This window comes from Biomphalaria glabrata, chromosome 3 (assembly GCF_947242115.1).
Source record: "Biomphalaria glabrata chromosome 3, xgBioGlab47.1, whole genome shotgun sequence".
Lineage (NCBI taxonomy): Eukaryota > Metazoa > Mollusca > Gastropoda > Planorbidae > Biomphalaria > Biomphalaria glabrata.
Genome location: NC_074713.1, coordinates 15,431,106 through 15,443,968, shown reverse-complemented (window position 1 = coordinate 15,443,968; position 12,863 = coordinate 15,431,106). Strand labels below are relative to the sequence as shown.

General features: G+C 35.9%; 1 protein-coding gene across 3 annotated transcripts in view; it reads right to left on the bottom strand.

The window, feature by feature from the left end:
• Window positions 1-5,128: 5,128 nt before the first annotated feature.
• The window catches only part of LOC106062372 (uncharacterized), a 38,923-nt gene continuing 31,188 nt past the window's right edge, over window positions 5,129-12,863 (bottom strand). For all 3 annotated transcript variants that reach the window (XM_056024452.1, XM_056024450.1, XM_056024451.1), the window contains exons 14-19: window positions 11,085-11,279; window positions 9,118-9,285; window positions 8,907-9,000; window positions 7,396-7,559; window positions 6,036-6,205; window positions 5,129-5,876 (exon numbers count right to left, since the gene is read on the bottom strand). In XM_056024452.1, coding sequence (XP_055880427.1) covers window positions 5,787-5,876; window positions 6,036-6,205; window positions 7,396-7,559; window positions 8,907-9,000; window positions 9,118-9,285; window positions 11,085-11,279 — 881 coding nt within the window. In that variant the 3' untranslated portion in view covers window positions 5,129-5,786. The remainder of the gene's footprint in view (window positions 5,877-6,035; window positions 6,206-7,395; window positions 7,560-8,906; window positions 9,001-9,117; window positions 9,286-11,084; window positions 11,280-12,863) is intronic.

Genomic DNA, 12,863 nt, shown 5'->3' with positions numbered 1-12,863 from the left:
TTTCGACTCAGGACCGGACACTACAGAATGAAACAACATATGTACCGAAAGCTCAAAATTGGAACCAGTGAAATCTGCCCGTGTGGAGTGTCACCAGAGAATGCTGCAATGACCATGCCCTTCAAAACTATTCTCTTTACAATGAGGCCCGTACAAGACACTGGCCCCAAAACATTCCAATGGAAAGAAAACTATATGGAGAGCTCCCTGATTTGGAAACCTCTGCACAGTTCATCTCATATATTGGTCTAGTCATCTGAACGTTCCAACATAAAAATGAGAAAGAGGAAAAAGAAGAAGAAGCTCTTCAACAATAGGCCCCTACTTAATAGGAATTAACTTTCACACACAGCCGCGAAATTGCGAACCACCCAACTTAGGCCTATTCACAGCTCAATATGGGTATAGAGTTCTACTTTCTGCGATTTGTACAGAAAAAGTAAGTTTTCTTTTTGTTTATTTTTAATAACATAATAGATCTAAAAATACTACACTTAAGGTTTACAAAAAATATTATTTAATTAAAAAAACAAACAAATATAGATCTAAATCATTTGTTTACTATTATAATTAATGACAAACTTATGCTAAGTATAAAGTCATTAATGATGGAAATTCTTATAATAATTATAGTAATTTATATAGCGCTGTCACATCCGATTTTTAATGAAAGGAGATTTATATTTTAAATAATACAATTCGCGTTTTTGAGAATGTACTAGTGAGTGCCTCTCTAACCGTTCTGAATTATCATATCTTTTAATGGAATGGGTTGCCTGAGTCAGCCAGGAAAACCAATGACTTAGAATATTTTAAGTCACAGATCAATATGCATTAAAAGATTGACACGCGAAATGCGTAGGATGTAGCTATCTTATTTTTTGAAGAAACGTCTTTAATCTATAGGCTAAGTAATACCAAAAAGTTTCAAACTCATTAATGTTGCTACTGTAGGCCTATTGTTTATAGTTTTCAGACTACATATATGTAATCATGTTGGCCTATAAATAAATACATTATGTAATCCTATGTAAGCATACATCCAGTTTTCTATGCGTTATTAAACTGTATATATTTTGAATAGAATTAGGCTTACACCTATAATATGACACATGGGTGTAGCCGGGAGGAGGGGGGGTTCAAACCATCACTTGCCTAAGACTTCATTGTCTGAAAGGGAAACTTCACTTAATGCCCCAGTGCAGCCAACTTAAGCAATACAAAAACTAAAGCAAAACTAGATTTACCATTTTCTACCAGTCGCTGGACTCCATTAATTAAGTGCAGTGAATAGCAGATTTGGTTTTTGAATCTTTTAGCGGAAGAGTAGCAAGCTAATTGCATTGTAGATACCTCAGAATATGCATTTTTTAAAGCTTAAAATAACGGAAATTATGCTTGGATCCGGGGCGAATCCCCGGAACTAGCTGGGGGAGCTCGCAGCGCTCCCCCAGACTCCCTAGCTGTCATTGGCGGTGTGTACTGTCTTTCCATTTATTAAATGAAGAACCTATTCTAGGCTAAAAAAAAAACGACGGAAGAATAAAAGGTCAGAATGTGATGAAGATTAATTACACACACACACACACACTCATATATATATTGCAGAGAGGAGTAACCCCCCCCCCTCCCACCGAAAAAATCCTGGCTACGCCATTTGTGGGCTGGTTTATATGGTAATTCCCGGACCGATTTTGATACCCAGTCTGCCCCTGAAAGGAACTGACGGAGAGCAGAGACTGGGCCGGCCTTTGACATAGACGAACTTGTTTATATCTACAACATCTCATAGAAGACCATTGCTTCTTCCTTTTGGTTAAATGTCGAAACGTTATTTGTAGTCTGGTAATCATGAATCGTCCATGAAGCACATTCGTGCTATCGGGGCTAAATGAATTTAACTTAATTGTTGATTTAGATAAAGATAGGCTATACAGGAAGGTCTTTCGGTCTTTTTTTCTATTTCATTTGGGGCCACCCTATTCCCTTCGTGTAGGACTCTTGGGCCTCCAATTACTTATAAAAGCGGCCCTTGTAGACATTCTATTCTTTGATAAGTTTTCTCGTTTTTACGTCTATTTAGGACCTAGCTGTTATTTGAAATTAGATCTGCTAATCATAACATTAGGATATTTTTGTTGTCATAAACGTCTGTAATTTAGCCTATAAGGTATGATAAATTTATTGACAAATAACATATGCTGATCGACAGGGCCGCCGCTACCTATTATGCAATGTGTGCATTGCACGCAGGCGGCCGACTTTAGGGGGCGGCCAAATCATTATTCCAAAGTTATTTTAAAAAAGGTAGTTAAATAAAAAAATACTTAAATATTTTATATAAATTCCAATTATTCAATTATCCTTTGAAAATATAAACGACATTCGTACATAAGAAACTATTTTGGAAACTAGAACAAAAAAATAGAACAGCATACGAGGGATTCCCACGGGTTTTTCCATAGCTTCTTATTTATTTCTGGCCTTGAATATTCGCGGGTGGTTGTTTGTAATATTTGTTTTGAGTCGAATAGCCCGCACTGTAAGTAGATATATTACCGGTAATTACAAAGTCAATTTTAAAAAATTTTCACTTGGGGCTGGGGCGCGCTAGTTCCTCTCATGTGGAGGGACGAGGGCGCAACGTCCTGACAAAAAAAAGATGATATGGAGTGTGTGTTTCCTAAGAGGCAGTGAGAAGAGGCTAAGCGATTGATTGGTGGTTATGCAATGGCAATGATGAAATTAGCGAACCTAGTGCCAATGTGAAACGATCTTAAGATTTTATTTTGTTGTGAGCTAAATTTTGTTTAAATATCAGTTTATTTCATCACTATTTGATCTATATTTCATCTCAAGCTAAATCGTGAATAATATTGAGCTTTTTGTTCTCAAAGAATTTGTTCAAGTTATTTAAAGTTAATTTCTAAAAAAAAATAAATTTAAAACGACTACATCGGCTTATTTGTACTAGCTATTTGGAGCTACAAGCCAACAACCGACCAACAACAAGTGGTGGGGGTGGCTAAAAAATGTTTAGAACCCTTGCCGACTTAAGCGAAACCTGCCGTACCTTCAATTCTAAATATTTACTTTTTAAACTCCAGAAAAATATTCAGCTCTGAGTTGCTTCATTAGTTGAATACATTTCTAGGCAACTCTGAATCCGTGTATGTCAGATGATTGTTGATACAATGCAAATCTCTTCAAAAGACAATCGGCTTTTTGTATTTCGAGCTTTTTTTTTTTTTTTTGCTTTAACTTATGTTTGTCCACTTCCATATCATATAATGTTTTTGAGCTGTCAAAGTTATCGATATATTGCATAAATAGATCATGATCATTTTCATTGTACTATAGGCAGCTACCTGTTGCAGCTGATCAATTTCAATCGTCGCAAATACAGAAGCATAAGTGAGTAGTCAGAACGAGATCAGTTTGTAATGTTTTATCACATAGAACCAAAATGTCAGATTTCTGAAGGCCGGTAAATCTGAACTTGTTTATAGTGCATGGTTCATAGTTGTATTTGAGGGATACAACAACGATACGAATATGAAAGGAAACAATGGAATGGTCTGCAAAAAAATAATTTAAATCAAAGGTCTTTTTGAAACAGTGTCCAGCTCAGTCTTAATGGAATTTTATCTAAAAAAAAAAGGGGGGGGTGGCATTTTTTAATTTCGCACGCAGGCGGCCACAACCCTCGCGACGGCCCTGCTGATCAATTCCTTAAACGAAAGTCTTTGCGAGCCCTGAGGACCTTGGTGACATGGCCATAAAGTTTTTGTTTGTGTGTGTGTGTGTTTTTTTTACAGTGTTCAGCAGGTCTTCGTTGGACGCAATAGCCATATGATTGTGATCCTGTTTCGAATTTCCTTATTTGTGGTGCGGACTTTGTAGAAGATACCTAGGATTCTTCTATAGCATTTCATTCCATTTCCAAGATTCTTTCTCCAGTTCTGCATTTAGCTTCAACGATTCACAAGCATACAACAATGTGACCACGACCATGGAGCGCAGCACAACAGAACAAATCCTAAACCTCTGGATATGCTGCGAGAAATATCTTCAACACTGTTACATTTATATGTGTATTTATGTTTATGTAGGTTGTGTGTGTGCCTGTGCTCATAGTCTCCCTTGTTCTACTGTTCAGTATGTTCACGTGTTCACACGTTTTTCTCAAGTCTGTTATTAGCGTGTATTTAAGTCTCCTGTTAGTATTTCACTTTCTTGTCATGTTAATAAAATGGAGTTGTAACTTAAACATTATTACATTATAATTGATAATATAATAAGCGCCAACCGAATCTCTTTCATGTCTTTGTTGATTTCAAGAAGGCATATGACATAATTTGATATGGTGCACTCTGAGCGACAATGGAAAAGTACAATATAAATACAAACAAAATTTAAGTCATCCAGAACTTTGACAAGCAGGTCACTAGCGCAATAATATAGTTCAACAAACATTGGGGACTACTTTCCTTTCACCAACATTTTTCAATATCTTTCTTGAAAGGATAATGGAGGATACTTGTGGAAGTTACAAAGGTAGGTTACTGTAAGCATTGCGGGAAGAAGATTTATTAACTTGTGCTTTGCGGATGACATAGTTGGCCTGTCAGTGACAAAAGAATAGCTAGCTGACTTGGTAATACGCATAGACAAAACTTCTGCAAGCATATCTATGCAAATCAATGCTGACTAAAAAAAACAACAACACATTATGACCAATTGCCAACAGAGCTTTAAGATGAACATCGGTCGGTATTACTAACAGATACATCCTGCAGAGATCGACGGAACTCCTTAACAATACCGACATGGTCTATTTGGTTCTCTGTTGACAGGTTTGGTGAAGACCCAAGTTGCCTTGTGTATTTGTTCGTGTGGCAAAAACATTTCCAAAAAAACAATTTCTATAAGAACCTTAATTAATGCATTCCCAATAGGGTCGAGAAAGGAATTTGGACTGACGCATATTCGCATTAAGATCAAAACAAAGAAAAACAATGCGCTAAGAAAAATCATTTACGTCATTACCACTATAAAACGTCACAATGATTAAAGTTAAAAGATTTCTTTCCTTTTTTTTACATTTTATTTGATTGTTTTGTAATAATTTAACATCAGTGAATTTTTAGACATATAATTTGAAACACTTTGTCTTTTACAAAAGAGTAACATTATAATACAAACAAACAACAAGCTTGAAAAGTTTTGATCGTGCAGAGTAGAAATAGTTGAAAGATTCCACATTATATTATTTACTACTACAAAGTCAAAGCAATTATTTTATGTACAAAGGTTTATTTCCATTGGACACATTATTGTGTAAATAGCATTTCAAATAAGAAGCCGGGGCACCACACGTTCACGAAATAGACCTTTACAAAACACAGGCTCATGGAAAGTGAATTGGAGATGTTCATGAAATTAAGGTGAATCTATAAATAGCAAGCTTTTTGGTGTCTCCGATGCACAGAATACTTTACACATAGACTTATAAGAGTTTACATTTTTGAAAATCACCTAATAACTTTTGCTTCTTATTTAAGCACTGTAGCATCAAATAAAACTCAAGTTTGAAAACCAAGAGCAGATTACCGTGAAGAACCTTTAAAATGAAAATCCCCAAAAGATTTAGTTCCGTAACATAAAATACATATACAAAGATCTAGATCTACATTTACAGATCATTATCGATTCTTCCCTTTGATTGCACAACACATGGTAAGTTTTTAGTCGTTTCATTGATTTTATCAATAAGGAATTCTCTGCTAGAAAATCTGGCAAGTCGAGGATGAATTCATCTGGCCCAATTTCTTACCTCTTCCTTTTTTCATAATACTCTTGGCTTCTTTTTCATTCTAAAATTGGACAGAAATAGAGTGATTCATATTAAAAGGCTAGTTGTTTGTTTTACTTCGATACATTGAATGTAAAAGTGATACCTTTAGATCTTCATGTTTTCCCGTGATATAAGTGAAAAAAAAAAAGAAAAAGCACTTTAACTCAAGTCTTCTTACCATTCCATCCAGAAGATCGTTCATTAAATTGATGAGGTTGTTCACACTCTCATGATCCTGGACTGTGTCAATGAAGACCCTTGGGAGTCTGGCAACGTTTGGGTCATCTATGAAATAGTTTTGTGGGGGCCAGGTCATCCTACTGTCTGCTGCCAAGATCACTGGTTTGCCTTTAAAAACAAATTATAAACAGGTACAGAAACTGAACAACAGAATACAGTATACGATATTATTATTATTGATAGCATAGTTGTATTTATATAAAACCAATCAATATTGCTTAAAATATATACAATGCAAAAGGGAAATTTAATATTCGTTTCAAAGTATTAAAGGAAGAGCTAGAGTCTAGAGATAAACTTATATATATTTCAAAATGGCTGCCTGGTCGTGACGTATGAGCTTCAAACTATCGTGACGATGCTCACGTTTTCGAACTTTGCCCGCCACCTTCCCCAGGAAGTTTGGGTTAGGCCATGATAATGTTATTTCTGAAGGGACGACTTTCAAATGAATACAAATACGATGCTTTTTCTAGTCCCACGAAAAAACAAAACACTTAAAAATGACTAAATAACGGTTTGTAAAAAAAATCCAATCTGTATGTCTATCTGTCTGGTAAAAAGTTTGTACACGTTATTTCTCCCACACCCAATCTCGGATAAAGCTAAAATTTCGCACCATTATTTCTATTACCTGACAACACAAGAATCAATAAAAAAAAAATCGACCAATTTGTTAATTAAGTAATGGTGATTAACTATTTTGTTTTGTTATTTCGAACAAGGAAAGAAATTGTACTTGACCGAAGTGGTGATATTAGCTGAATTTGTCTCTTTTATAGGTCGCCGCTTTAACGTAAGGTTCAAGCAAACAATATATAACTATACAATTTTCTATAGTCATATTCCCCTCATTAGCAGAGTGGTTAAAAAACGATTACAGTAAACTTCACCCAGATAGCCCTTTCTGTCTCCAACCCTCATTTTCCCAACTGGTCCAGTTCAATGATAGGATCATAGCGTATTGAGAAAGCTAAAAGCATGAAATAGCGCTAAACAAAAGAAGATCTTAATTGGTAAAAATGTTTCTAATGCCACACATTTATTGTTGTTGGTCTAGGTCTATTACATATTTAATTACATAACTGATCCAAACTAATTGACACAACAAAACTTCATATAAGCTTTGCATTTTTGTTTTTTTAAAGAATTTTTAAAATGTTAGTGCTTCTTGCTTTCTCACAATACATAAACCGGCACCGCACTTGTCCGTAGACAACTCAGTGCAGGTCTCGATGCGGAGGGGGGAAGGTGTCCTTAGCTTTAAACTATTTATAACCCAAATTAACATTCGCTACCTCCGAAACAAGAGTACTCCAACACCATTTCATGGCTCTCGCTGTACAAGTCTGACATGAAGATGACGATCAGCTCAGACTTCTGAATGGCTTCTTGCTTGTTGGTCATCCCGACACAGCTGGCTGAAGTTTCAAACTCGTAGTTCCTGTAGTGCCTTCGAAGTCTGCAAGTTCAAGCACAAAGATGTGTAAACGATTGGATCCTACTCAGACTATGTTGAAATAAACAGATGTTCCCACAATGGAAGTAACTCGATGTGGACCTTCTGAAGGACACTTCCGCAGTGGCGGTCATTGTTCGTGGAACTAAAAGTCAGTGAACCATTTGTCGAGTTGAAAAATAGTGTCAATTCTCAAGTGAATCATTTGTCGAGCAAACCAACTGTCAAGTGAATCATTTGTCGAGTAAACCAATTGTCAAGTGAATCATTTGTCGAGTAAACCAACTGTCAAGTGAATCATTTGTCGAGTAAACCAATTGTCAAGTGAATCATTTGTCTAGTAAACGAACTGTCAAGTGAATCATTTGTCGAGTAAACCAATTGTCAAGTGAATCATTTGTCGAGTAAACCAACTGTCAAGTGAATCATTTGTCGAGTAAACCAATTGTCAAGTAAATCATTTGTCTAGTAAACCAACTGTCAAGTGAATCATTTGTCGAGTAAACCAATTGTCAAGTGAATCATTTGTCGAGTAAACCAACTGTCAAGTGAATCATTTGTCGAGTAAACCAATTGTCAAGTGAATCATTTGTCGAGTAAACCAACTGTCAAGTGAATCATTTGTCGAGTAAACCAATTGTCAAGTGAATCATTTGTCGAGTAAACCAACTGTCAAGTGAATCATTTGTCTAGTAAACCAATTGTCAAGCGAATCTTTTGTTGAGTAAACCAACTGTCAAGTGAATCATTTGTCTAGTAAACCAACTGTCAAGTGAATCTTTTGTCTAGTAAACCAACTGTCAAGTGAATCATTTGTCTAGTAAACCAACTGTCAAGTGAATCATTTGTCTAGTAAACCAATTGTCAAGTGAATCGTTTGTCGAGTAAACCAAATGACAAGTGAATCATTTGTCTAGTAAACCAACTGTCAAGTGAATCATTTGTCTAGTAAACCAACTGTCAAGTGAATCATTTGTCTAGTAAACCAATTGTCAAGTGAATCGTTTGTCGAGTAAACCAAATGACAAGTGAATCATTTGTCTAGTAAACCAACTGTCAAGTGAATCATTTGTCGAGTAAACCAACTGTCAAGTGAATCATTTGTCTAGTAAACCAACTGTCAAGTGAATCTTTTGTCTAGTAAACCAACTGTCAAGTGAATCATTTGTCTAGTAAACCAACTGTCAAGTGAATCATTTGTCGAGTAAACCAAATGACAAGTGAATAATTTGTCGTGTAATCGGATTGTCGATTGAACCTTTTGTCGAAGATGAAATGTCGTTAAATCAGTTGTGGTCGAACAATTTCTTGTGACACACACACAGAGAAAGTTGTAATTTTAAAACTTACACATTTATAAACGGCTCAATTCTCTCTTTATCTCTAACTGTATGGCTGAGATAAATGTGTCTATCAGACTGGGTTGATTCAATGACAAAAAGACCTAAATTGACAAGAAAAATAAAATAAAGTCAATATGATGAGCGTGTTAGTGACTTTAATATTTATTTAATGCACAATGTGCTATTTGAAAGGTTTGAAGTCGTCAACATGTTCCTACCGTCTGCTCCGTCCGCCATATTGTCGTCAACGTAGGCGTCTTTCTTCAGCATTTCAGATGCCACGTGCGGTACTACACCTTCCATGGTGTCATTGTTAAGCCACTCGGCAGCAACATGTTCTGGTATTGGCTGGCTCCGACTGGTTTGTAGAATTTCTGCACTGCTCCCTTGACAGATAAAGATTCAAAATCCATCAGTTTTTACAATACCCTTTTCAGGTCTGCATTTGTTCAATTTATCTAGAACCCGACAAGAAAATAGTTGAGCTTGGTTTTGTCAACTCGTTGATTATTGTTTTTCTTTATCATTCCCGCGCCCCATTCTCTCTACCTCTCCCCTCTCTCTCTCCTCTCTCTCTGTCCCCCCTCTCCCTCTCTATCTCTCTCTCTCTCCTCTCTCTCTGTCCCCCCTCTCCCTCTCTCTCTCTCCTCTCTCTCTCTCTTTCTCATTGTCTCTTTAACTCTTTCCCTCACTAATATAATCCGTTACTTCCAAGAATTCTGCTCTCTACATTTCTCTTTCTTCTTTCTTTCTCGCCCTTTCTTTCCTTCCGTAAATTTCTTGTCTCACAAACACTGTCTCTGTCTCTCTATCATTGTCATTCACTCTCTATTGTTTTTTACCACAAAGTTTGGACATGTAGGCCATCAACATTGACTTAACTATTATTCATAGAAAGTGCATGTTTACAAGTTCTTGTCTTTATACACTTGCTATAAAAAAACTATTGATTTCCAATCGATCTTTTCATTTTTTCCCTTTAAGGCTGAAATGCCTAGGCCTACTAAAATAAGCCACTCCTACTCTAAAATGTAAAGCGAAATAACATTTCATTGTCACACCCACCCCACTAAATTCACTTCTTTTTTGTTTTTTTAATACAGAAAACGACTTCGCAATTTTAGTAAATTTTAAACGATTATTTTCAGGGCCTAATTTACGTATAGGTAACATATGCTAAAGCCTAGGGTTCCCAAGAAATATTTAGCCATGACATAACTTTTCTGTAATTGTAAAGACGCCAAAAAGATGTATATGTTAAATAACTTAGGGACCTTTTCAAGTCTAAATACGTCACTGAATATGTCAGCTTAAAGTTATGGTTTTATGTGCATTTTAATTTTAGTAGTGTGAAAGAAATTATATACAAATAAGTCGAAGTTTTCCAATAAATAACATGACAATATGAAGACACTCCATTCCTTTTCCTGCTACAGACCTGTCACAACATTGGACTTGTAAGTTTCAGTGAACTACAGTTACTTCCCAACGTTTTCTATTCTTTAAATAGTAATGTTTCCGTTTCAGACGTTGCAATCTATAGGACAAATGACCTTTTTGAAAAATACAGTTGATAATAGGATACCTTTTAATCAGACATGGCGCCATTGTATACACCTGCTGCACATTCATGTTTTTGTTTTTTTTAAAGTTGTATATAGGTTATGATCATTTACACTGTTTTTTCACCTCCCAAAAGATTATATTGCAAAAAACAACAACAAATGTAAAAACTTTGTTCAGAAATTGATCATAGTTCTTGCGTTCATTTGCTTGTCCTATTTTCGCACTAGACACGTGAAAGTCCGCATACATCTCTCACGAAATGAAGGATCTTCGGAGTTTTGAAGGTCAATGACTTTTTTAAAAAACTTACGAACGCTAAGCTCTGAGTAACAGAAATATAGAAAATTTTCTAAATACACTTACGGAATCTAGCGTAAATAAGGTATAATGTAGTACGCATATTTTTTAAGAATATAGATAGGCTAAAATTGTAATTTAGAAAAGTATGTGAAAGCTGCAATCCTATATTCTTATTTTTCGCCTTGTTGTTATCGTCGAACTCTTAAGAGTCAGGCTGTATCTCACTCCCCTTTCCTTTCTCATTCCTGCAGTGTCAGCCAATGACTAACAACTAAAAAATAATAACAACACTAATGTTGATAATAGTAATAATAACTACCTGATGATGGGAAGACTATTGTTGGGTAGACACCACCGTAAGCCACGTTGAACGGACAGTGATAGAATGGCTGGTCGTTGAGGCAGAAGTAGACCACCCCCTTCTGAGCTGCTCTGTCGGCCCCCGTGAAGATCATTCCACACTGGAGGATGTCTCCCTTGGTAAAAGTTGGTGGAGATATCAGACGCCACTTGGCTGAAGGAGGGAAATGCAGTATGAGGATTGGAAACATGTTCCCATGTTTTAGTTTTATCATGCAAACATACATTGTACAACTAAAATATGTTGTTTTCACGTATAGTTTTATCATGCACACATACATTGTACAACTAAAATATGTTGTTTTCACGTATAGTTTTATCATGCAAACATTGTACAACTAAAATATGTTGTTTTCACGTATAGTTTTATCATGCAAACATTGTACAACTAAAATATGTTGTTTTCACGTATAGTTTTATCATGCACACATACATTGTACAACTAAAATATGTTGTTTTCACGTATAGTTTTATCATGCACACATACATTGTACAACTAAAATATGTTGTTTTCACGTATAGTTTTATCATGCACACATACATTGTACAACTAAAATATGTTGTTTTCACGTATAGTTTTATCATGCAAACATTGTACAACTAAAATATGTTGTTTTCACGTATAGTTTTATCATGCAAACATTGTACAACTAAAATATGTTGTTTTCACGTATAGTTTTATCATGCAAACATTGTACAACTAAAATATGTTGTTTTCACGTATAGTTTTATCATGCAAACATACATTGTACAACTAAAATATGTTGTTTTCACGTATAGTTTTATCATGCAAACATACATTGTACAACTAAAATATGTTGTTTTCACGTATAGTTTTATCATGCAAACATACATTGTACAACTAAAATATGTTGTTTTCACGTATAGTTTTTTAAAAAATATAATCTAAACGTAGTCACTTGAGAGATTGGCACCTGGTAGAAAAATTAGAATCACCAGAAAATGGCAGAGACAGTGGCTTAGCAAGGTAATCGTAGGCTCGGGTTCAAGAATATATCGGTGGGGCCCCATCCCTAGATTTTAAGTATGACAAATCTAATAATCATGTAAGCATCAGTATAGAAGAACTTCTTATGGTTCGACAGTTACGCTGGGCAGGGCACGTATCCCGTAGAGAACCCGAACGTATGCCAAAGGCAGTCTTTTTTTTGGTGAGCTAAATTGTGGTCGACCTAACAGATGCGCCCCACGGAAAAGCTTCAAAGTCCAGCTTAGGCGCCACCTTGCCTTAGCTGACATAGAAGAGAGCAAACTGGTTGCATGCGGCCTCAGAACGACACAGCTGGAGGTCACTTACAAAGGCCGCGGGATAAACATTTGAGACCAAAGAAAATCCGCTTCCGAGTACACAGAAACTCTAAATCGACCATCTGCGGACAACGGTTATACTTGCCCTGGGTGTGGCAAAATATATAGGTCACAGCTGGGGCTGCGCAGCCACGGGGAATACTGCATTCCTCACTAATCTTCGGACCCGAAGACATGCCTTATTATTATTATTACTGTATGCATCAAAACATTTTAAAAGTGACATCCCTTTGCAAGTACTACCCTTTGAAAGAATAGTGTCATTACACTTCATAAATTTACATTTAAAAAAGAACTGACTATATCACCGTGTGTCCAGTTCATCAATTGTTAATCAGATGAGTTCGAGTTTCTATTTGTTGCACTGGAAAGCACAGGATAGGAGCACATGGAGAGAAAGCATAAAGAA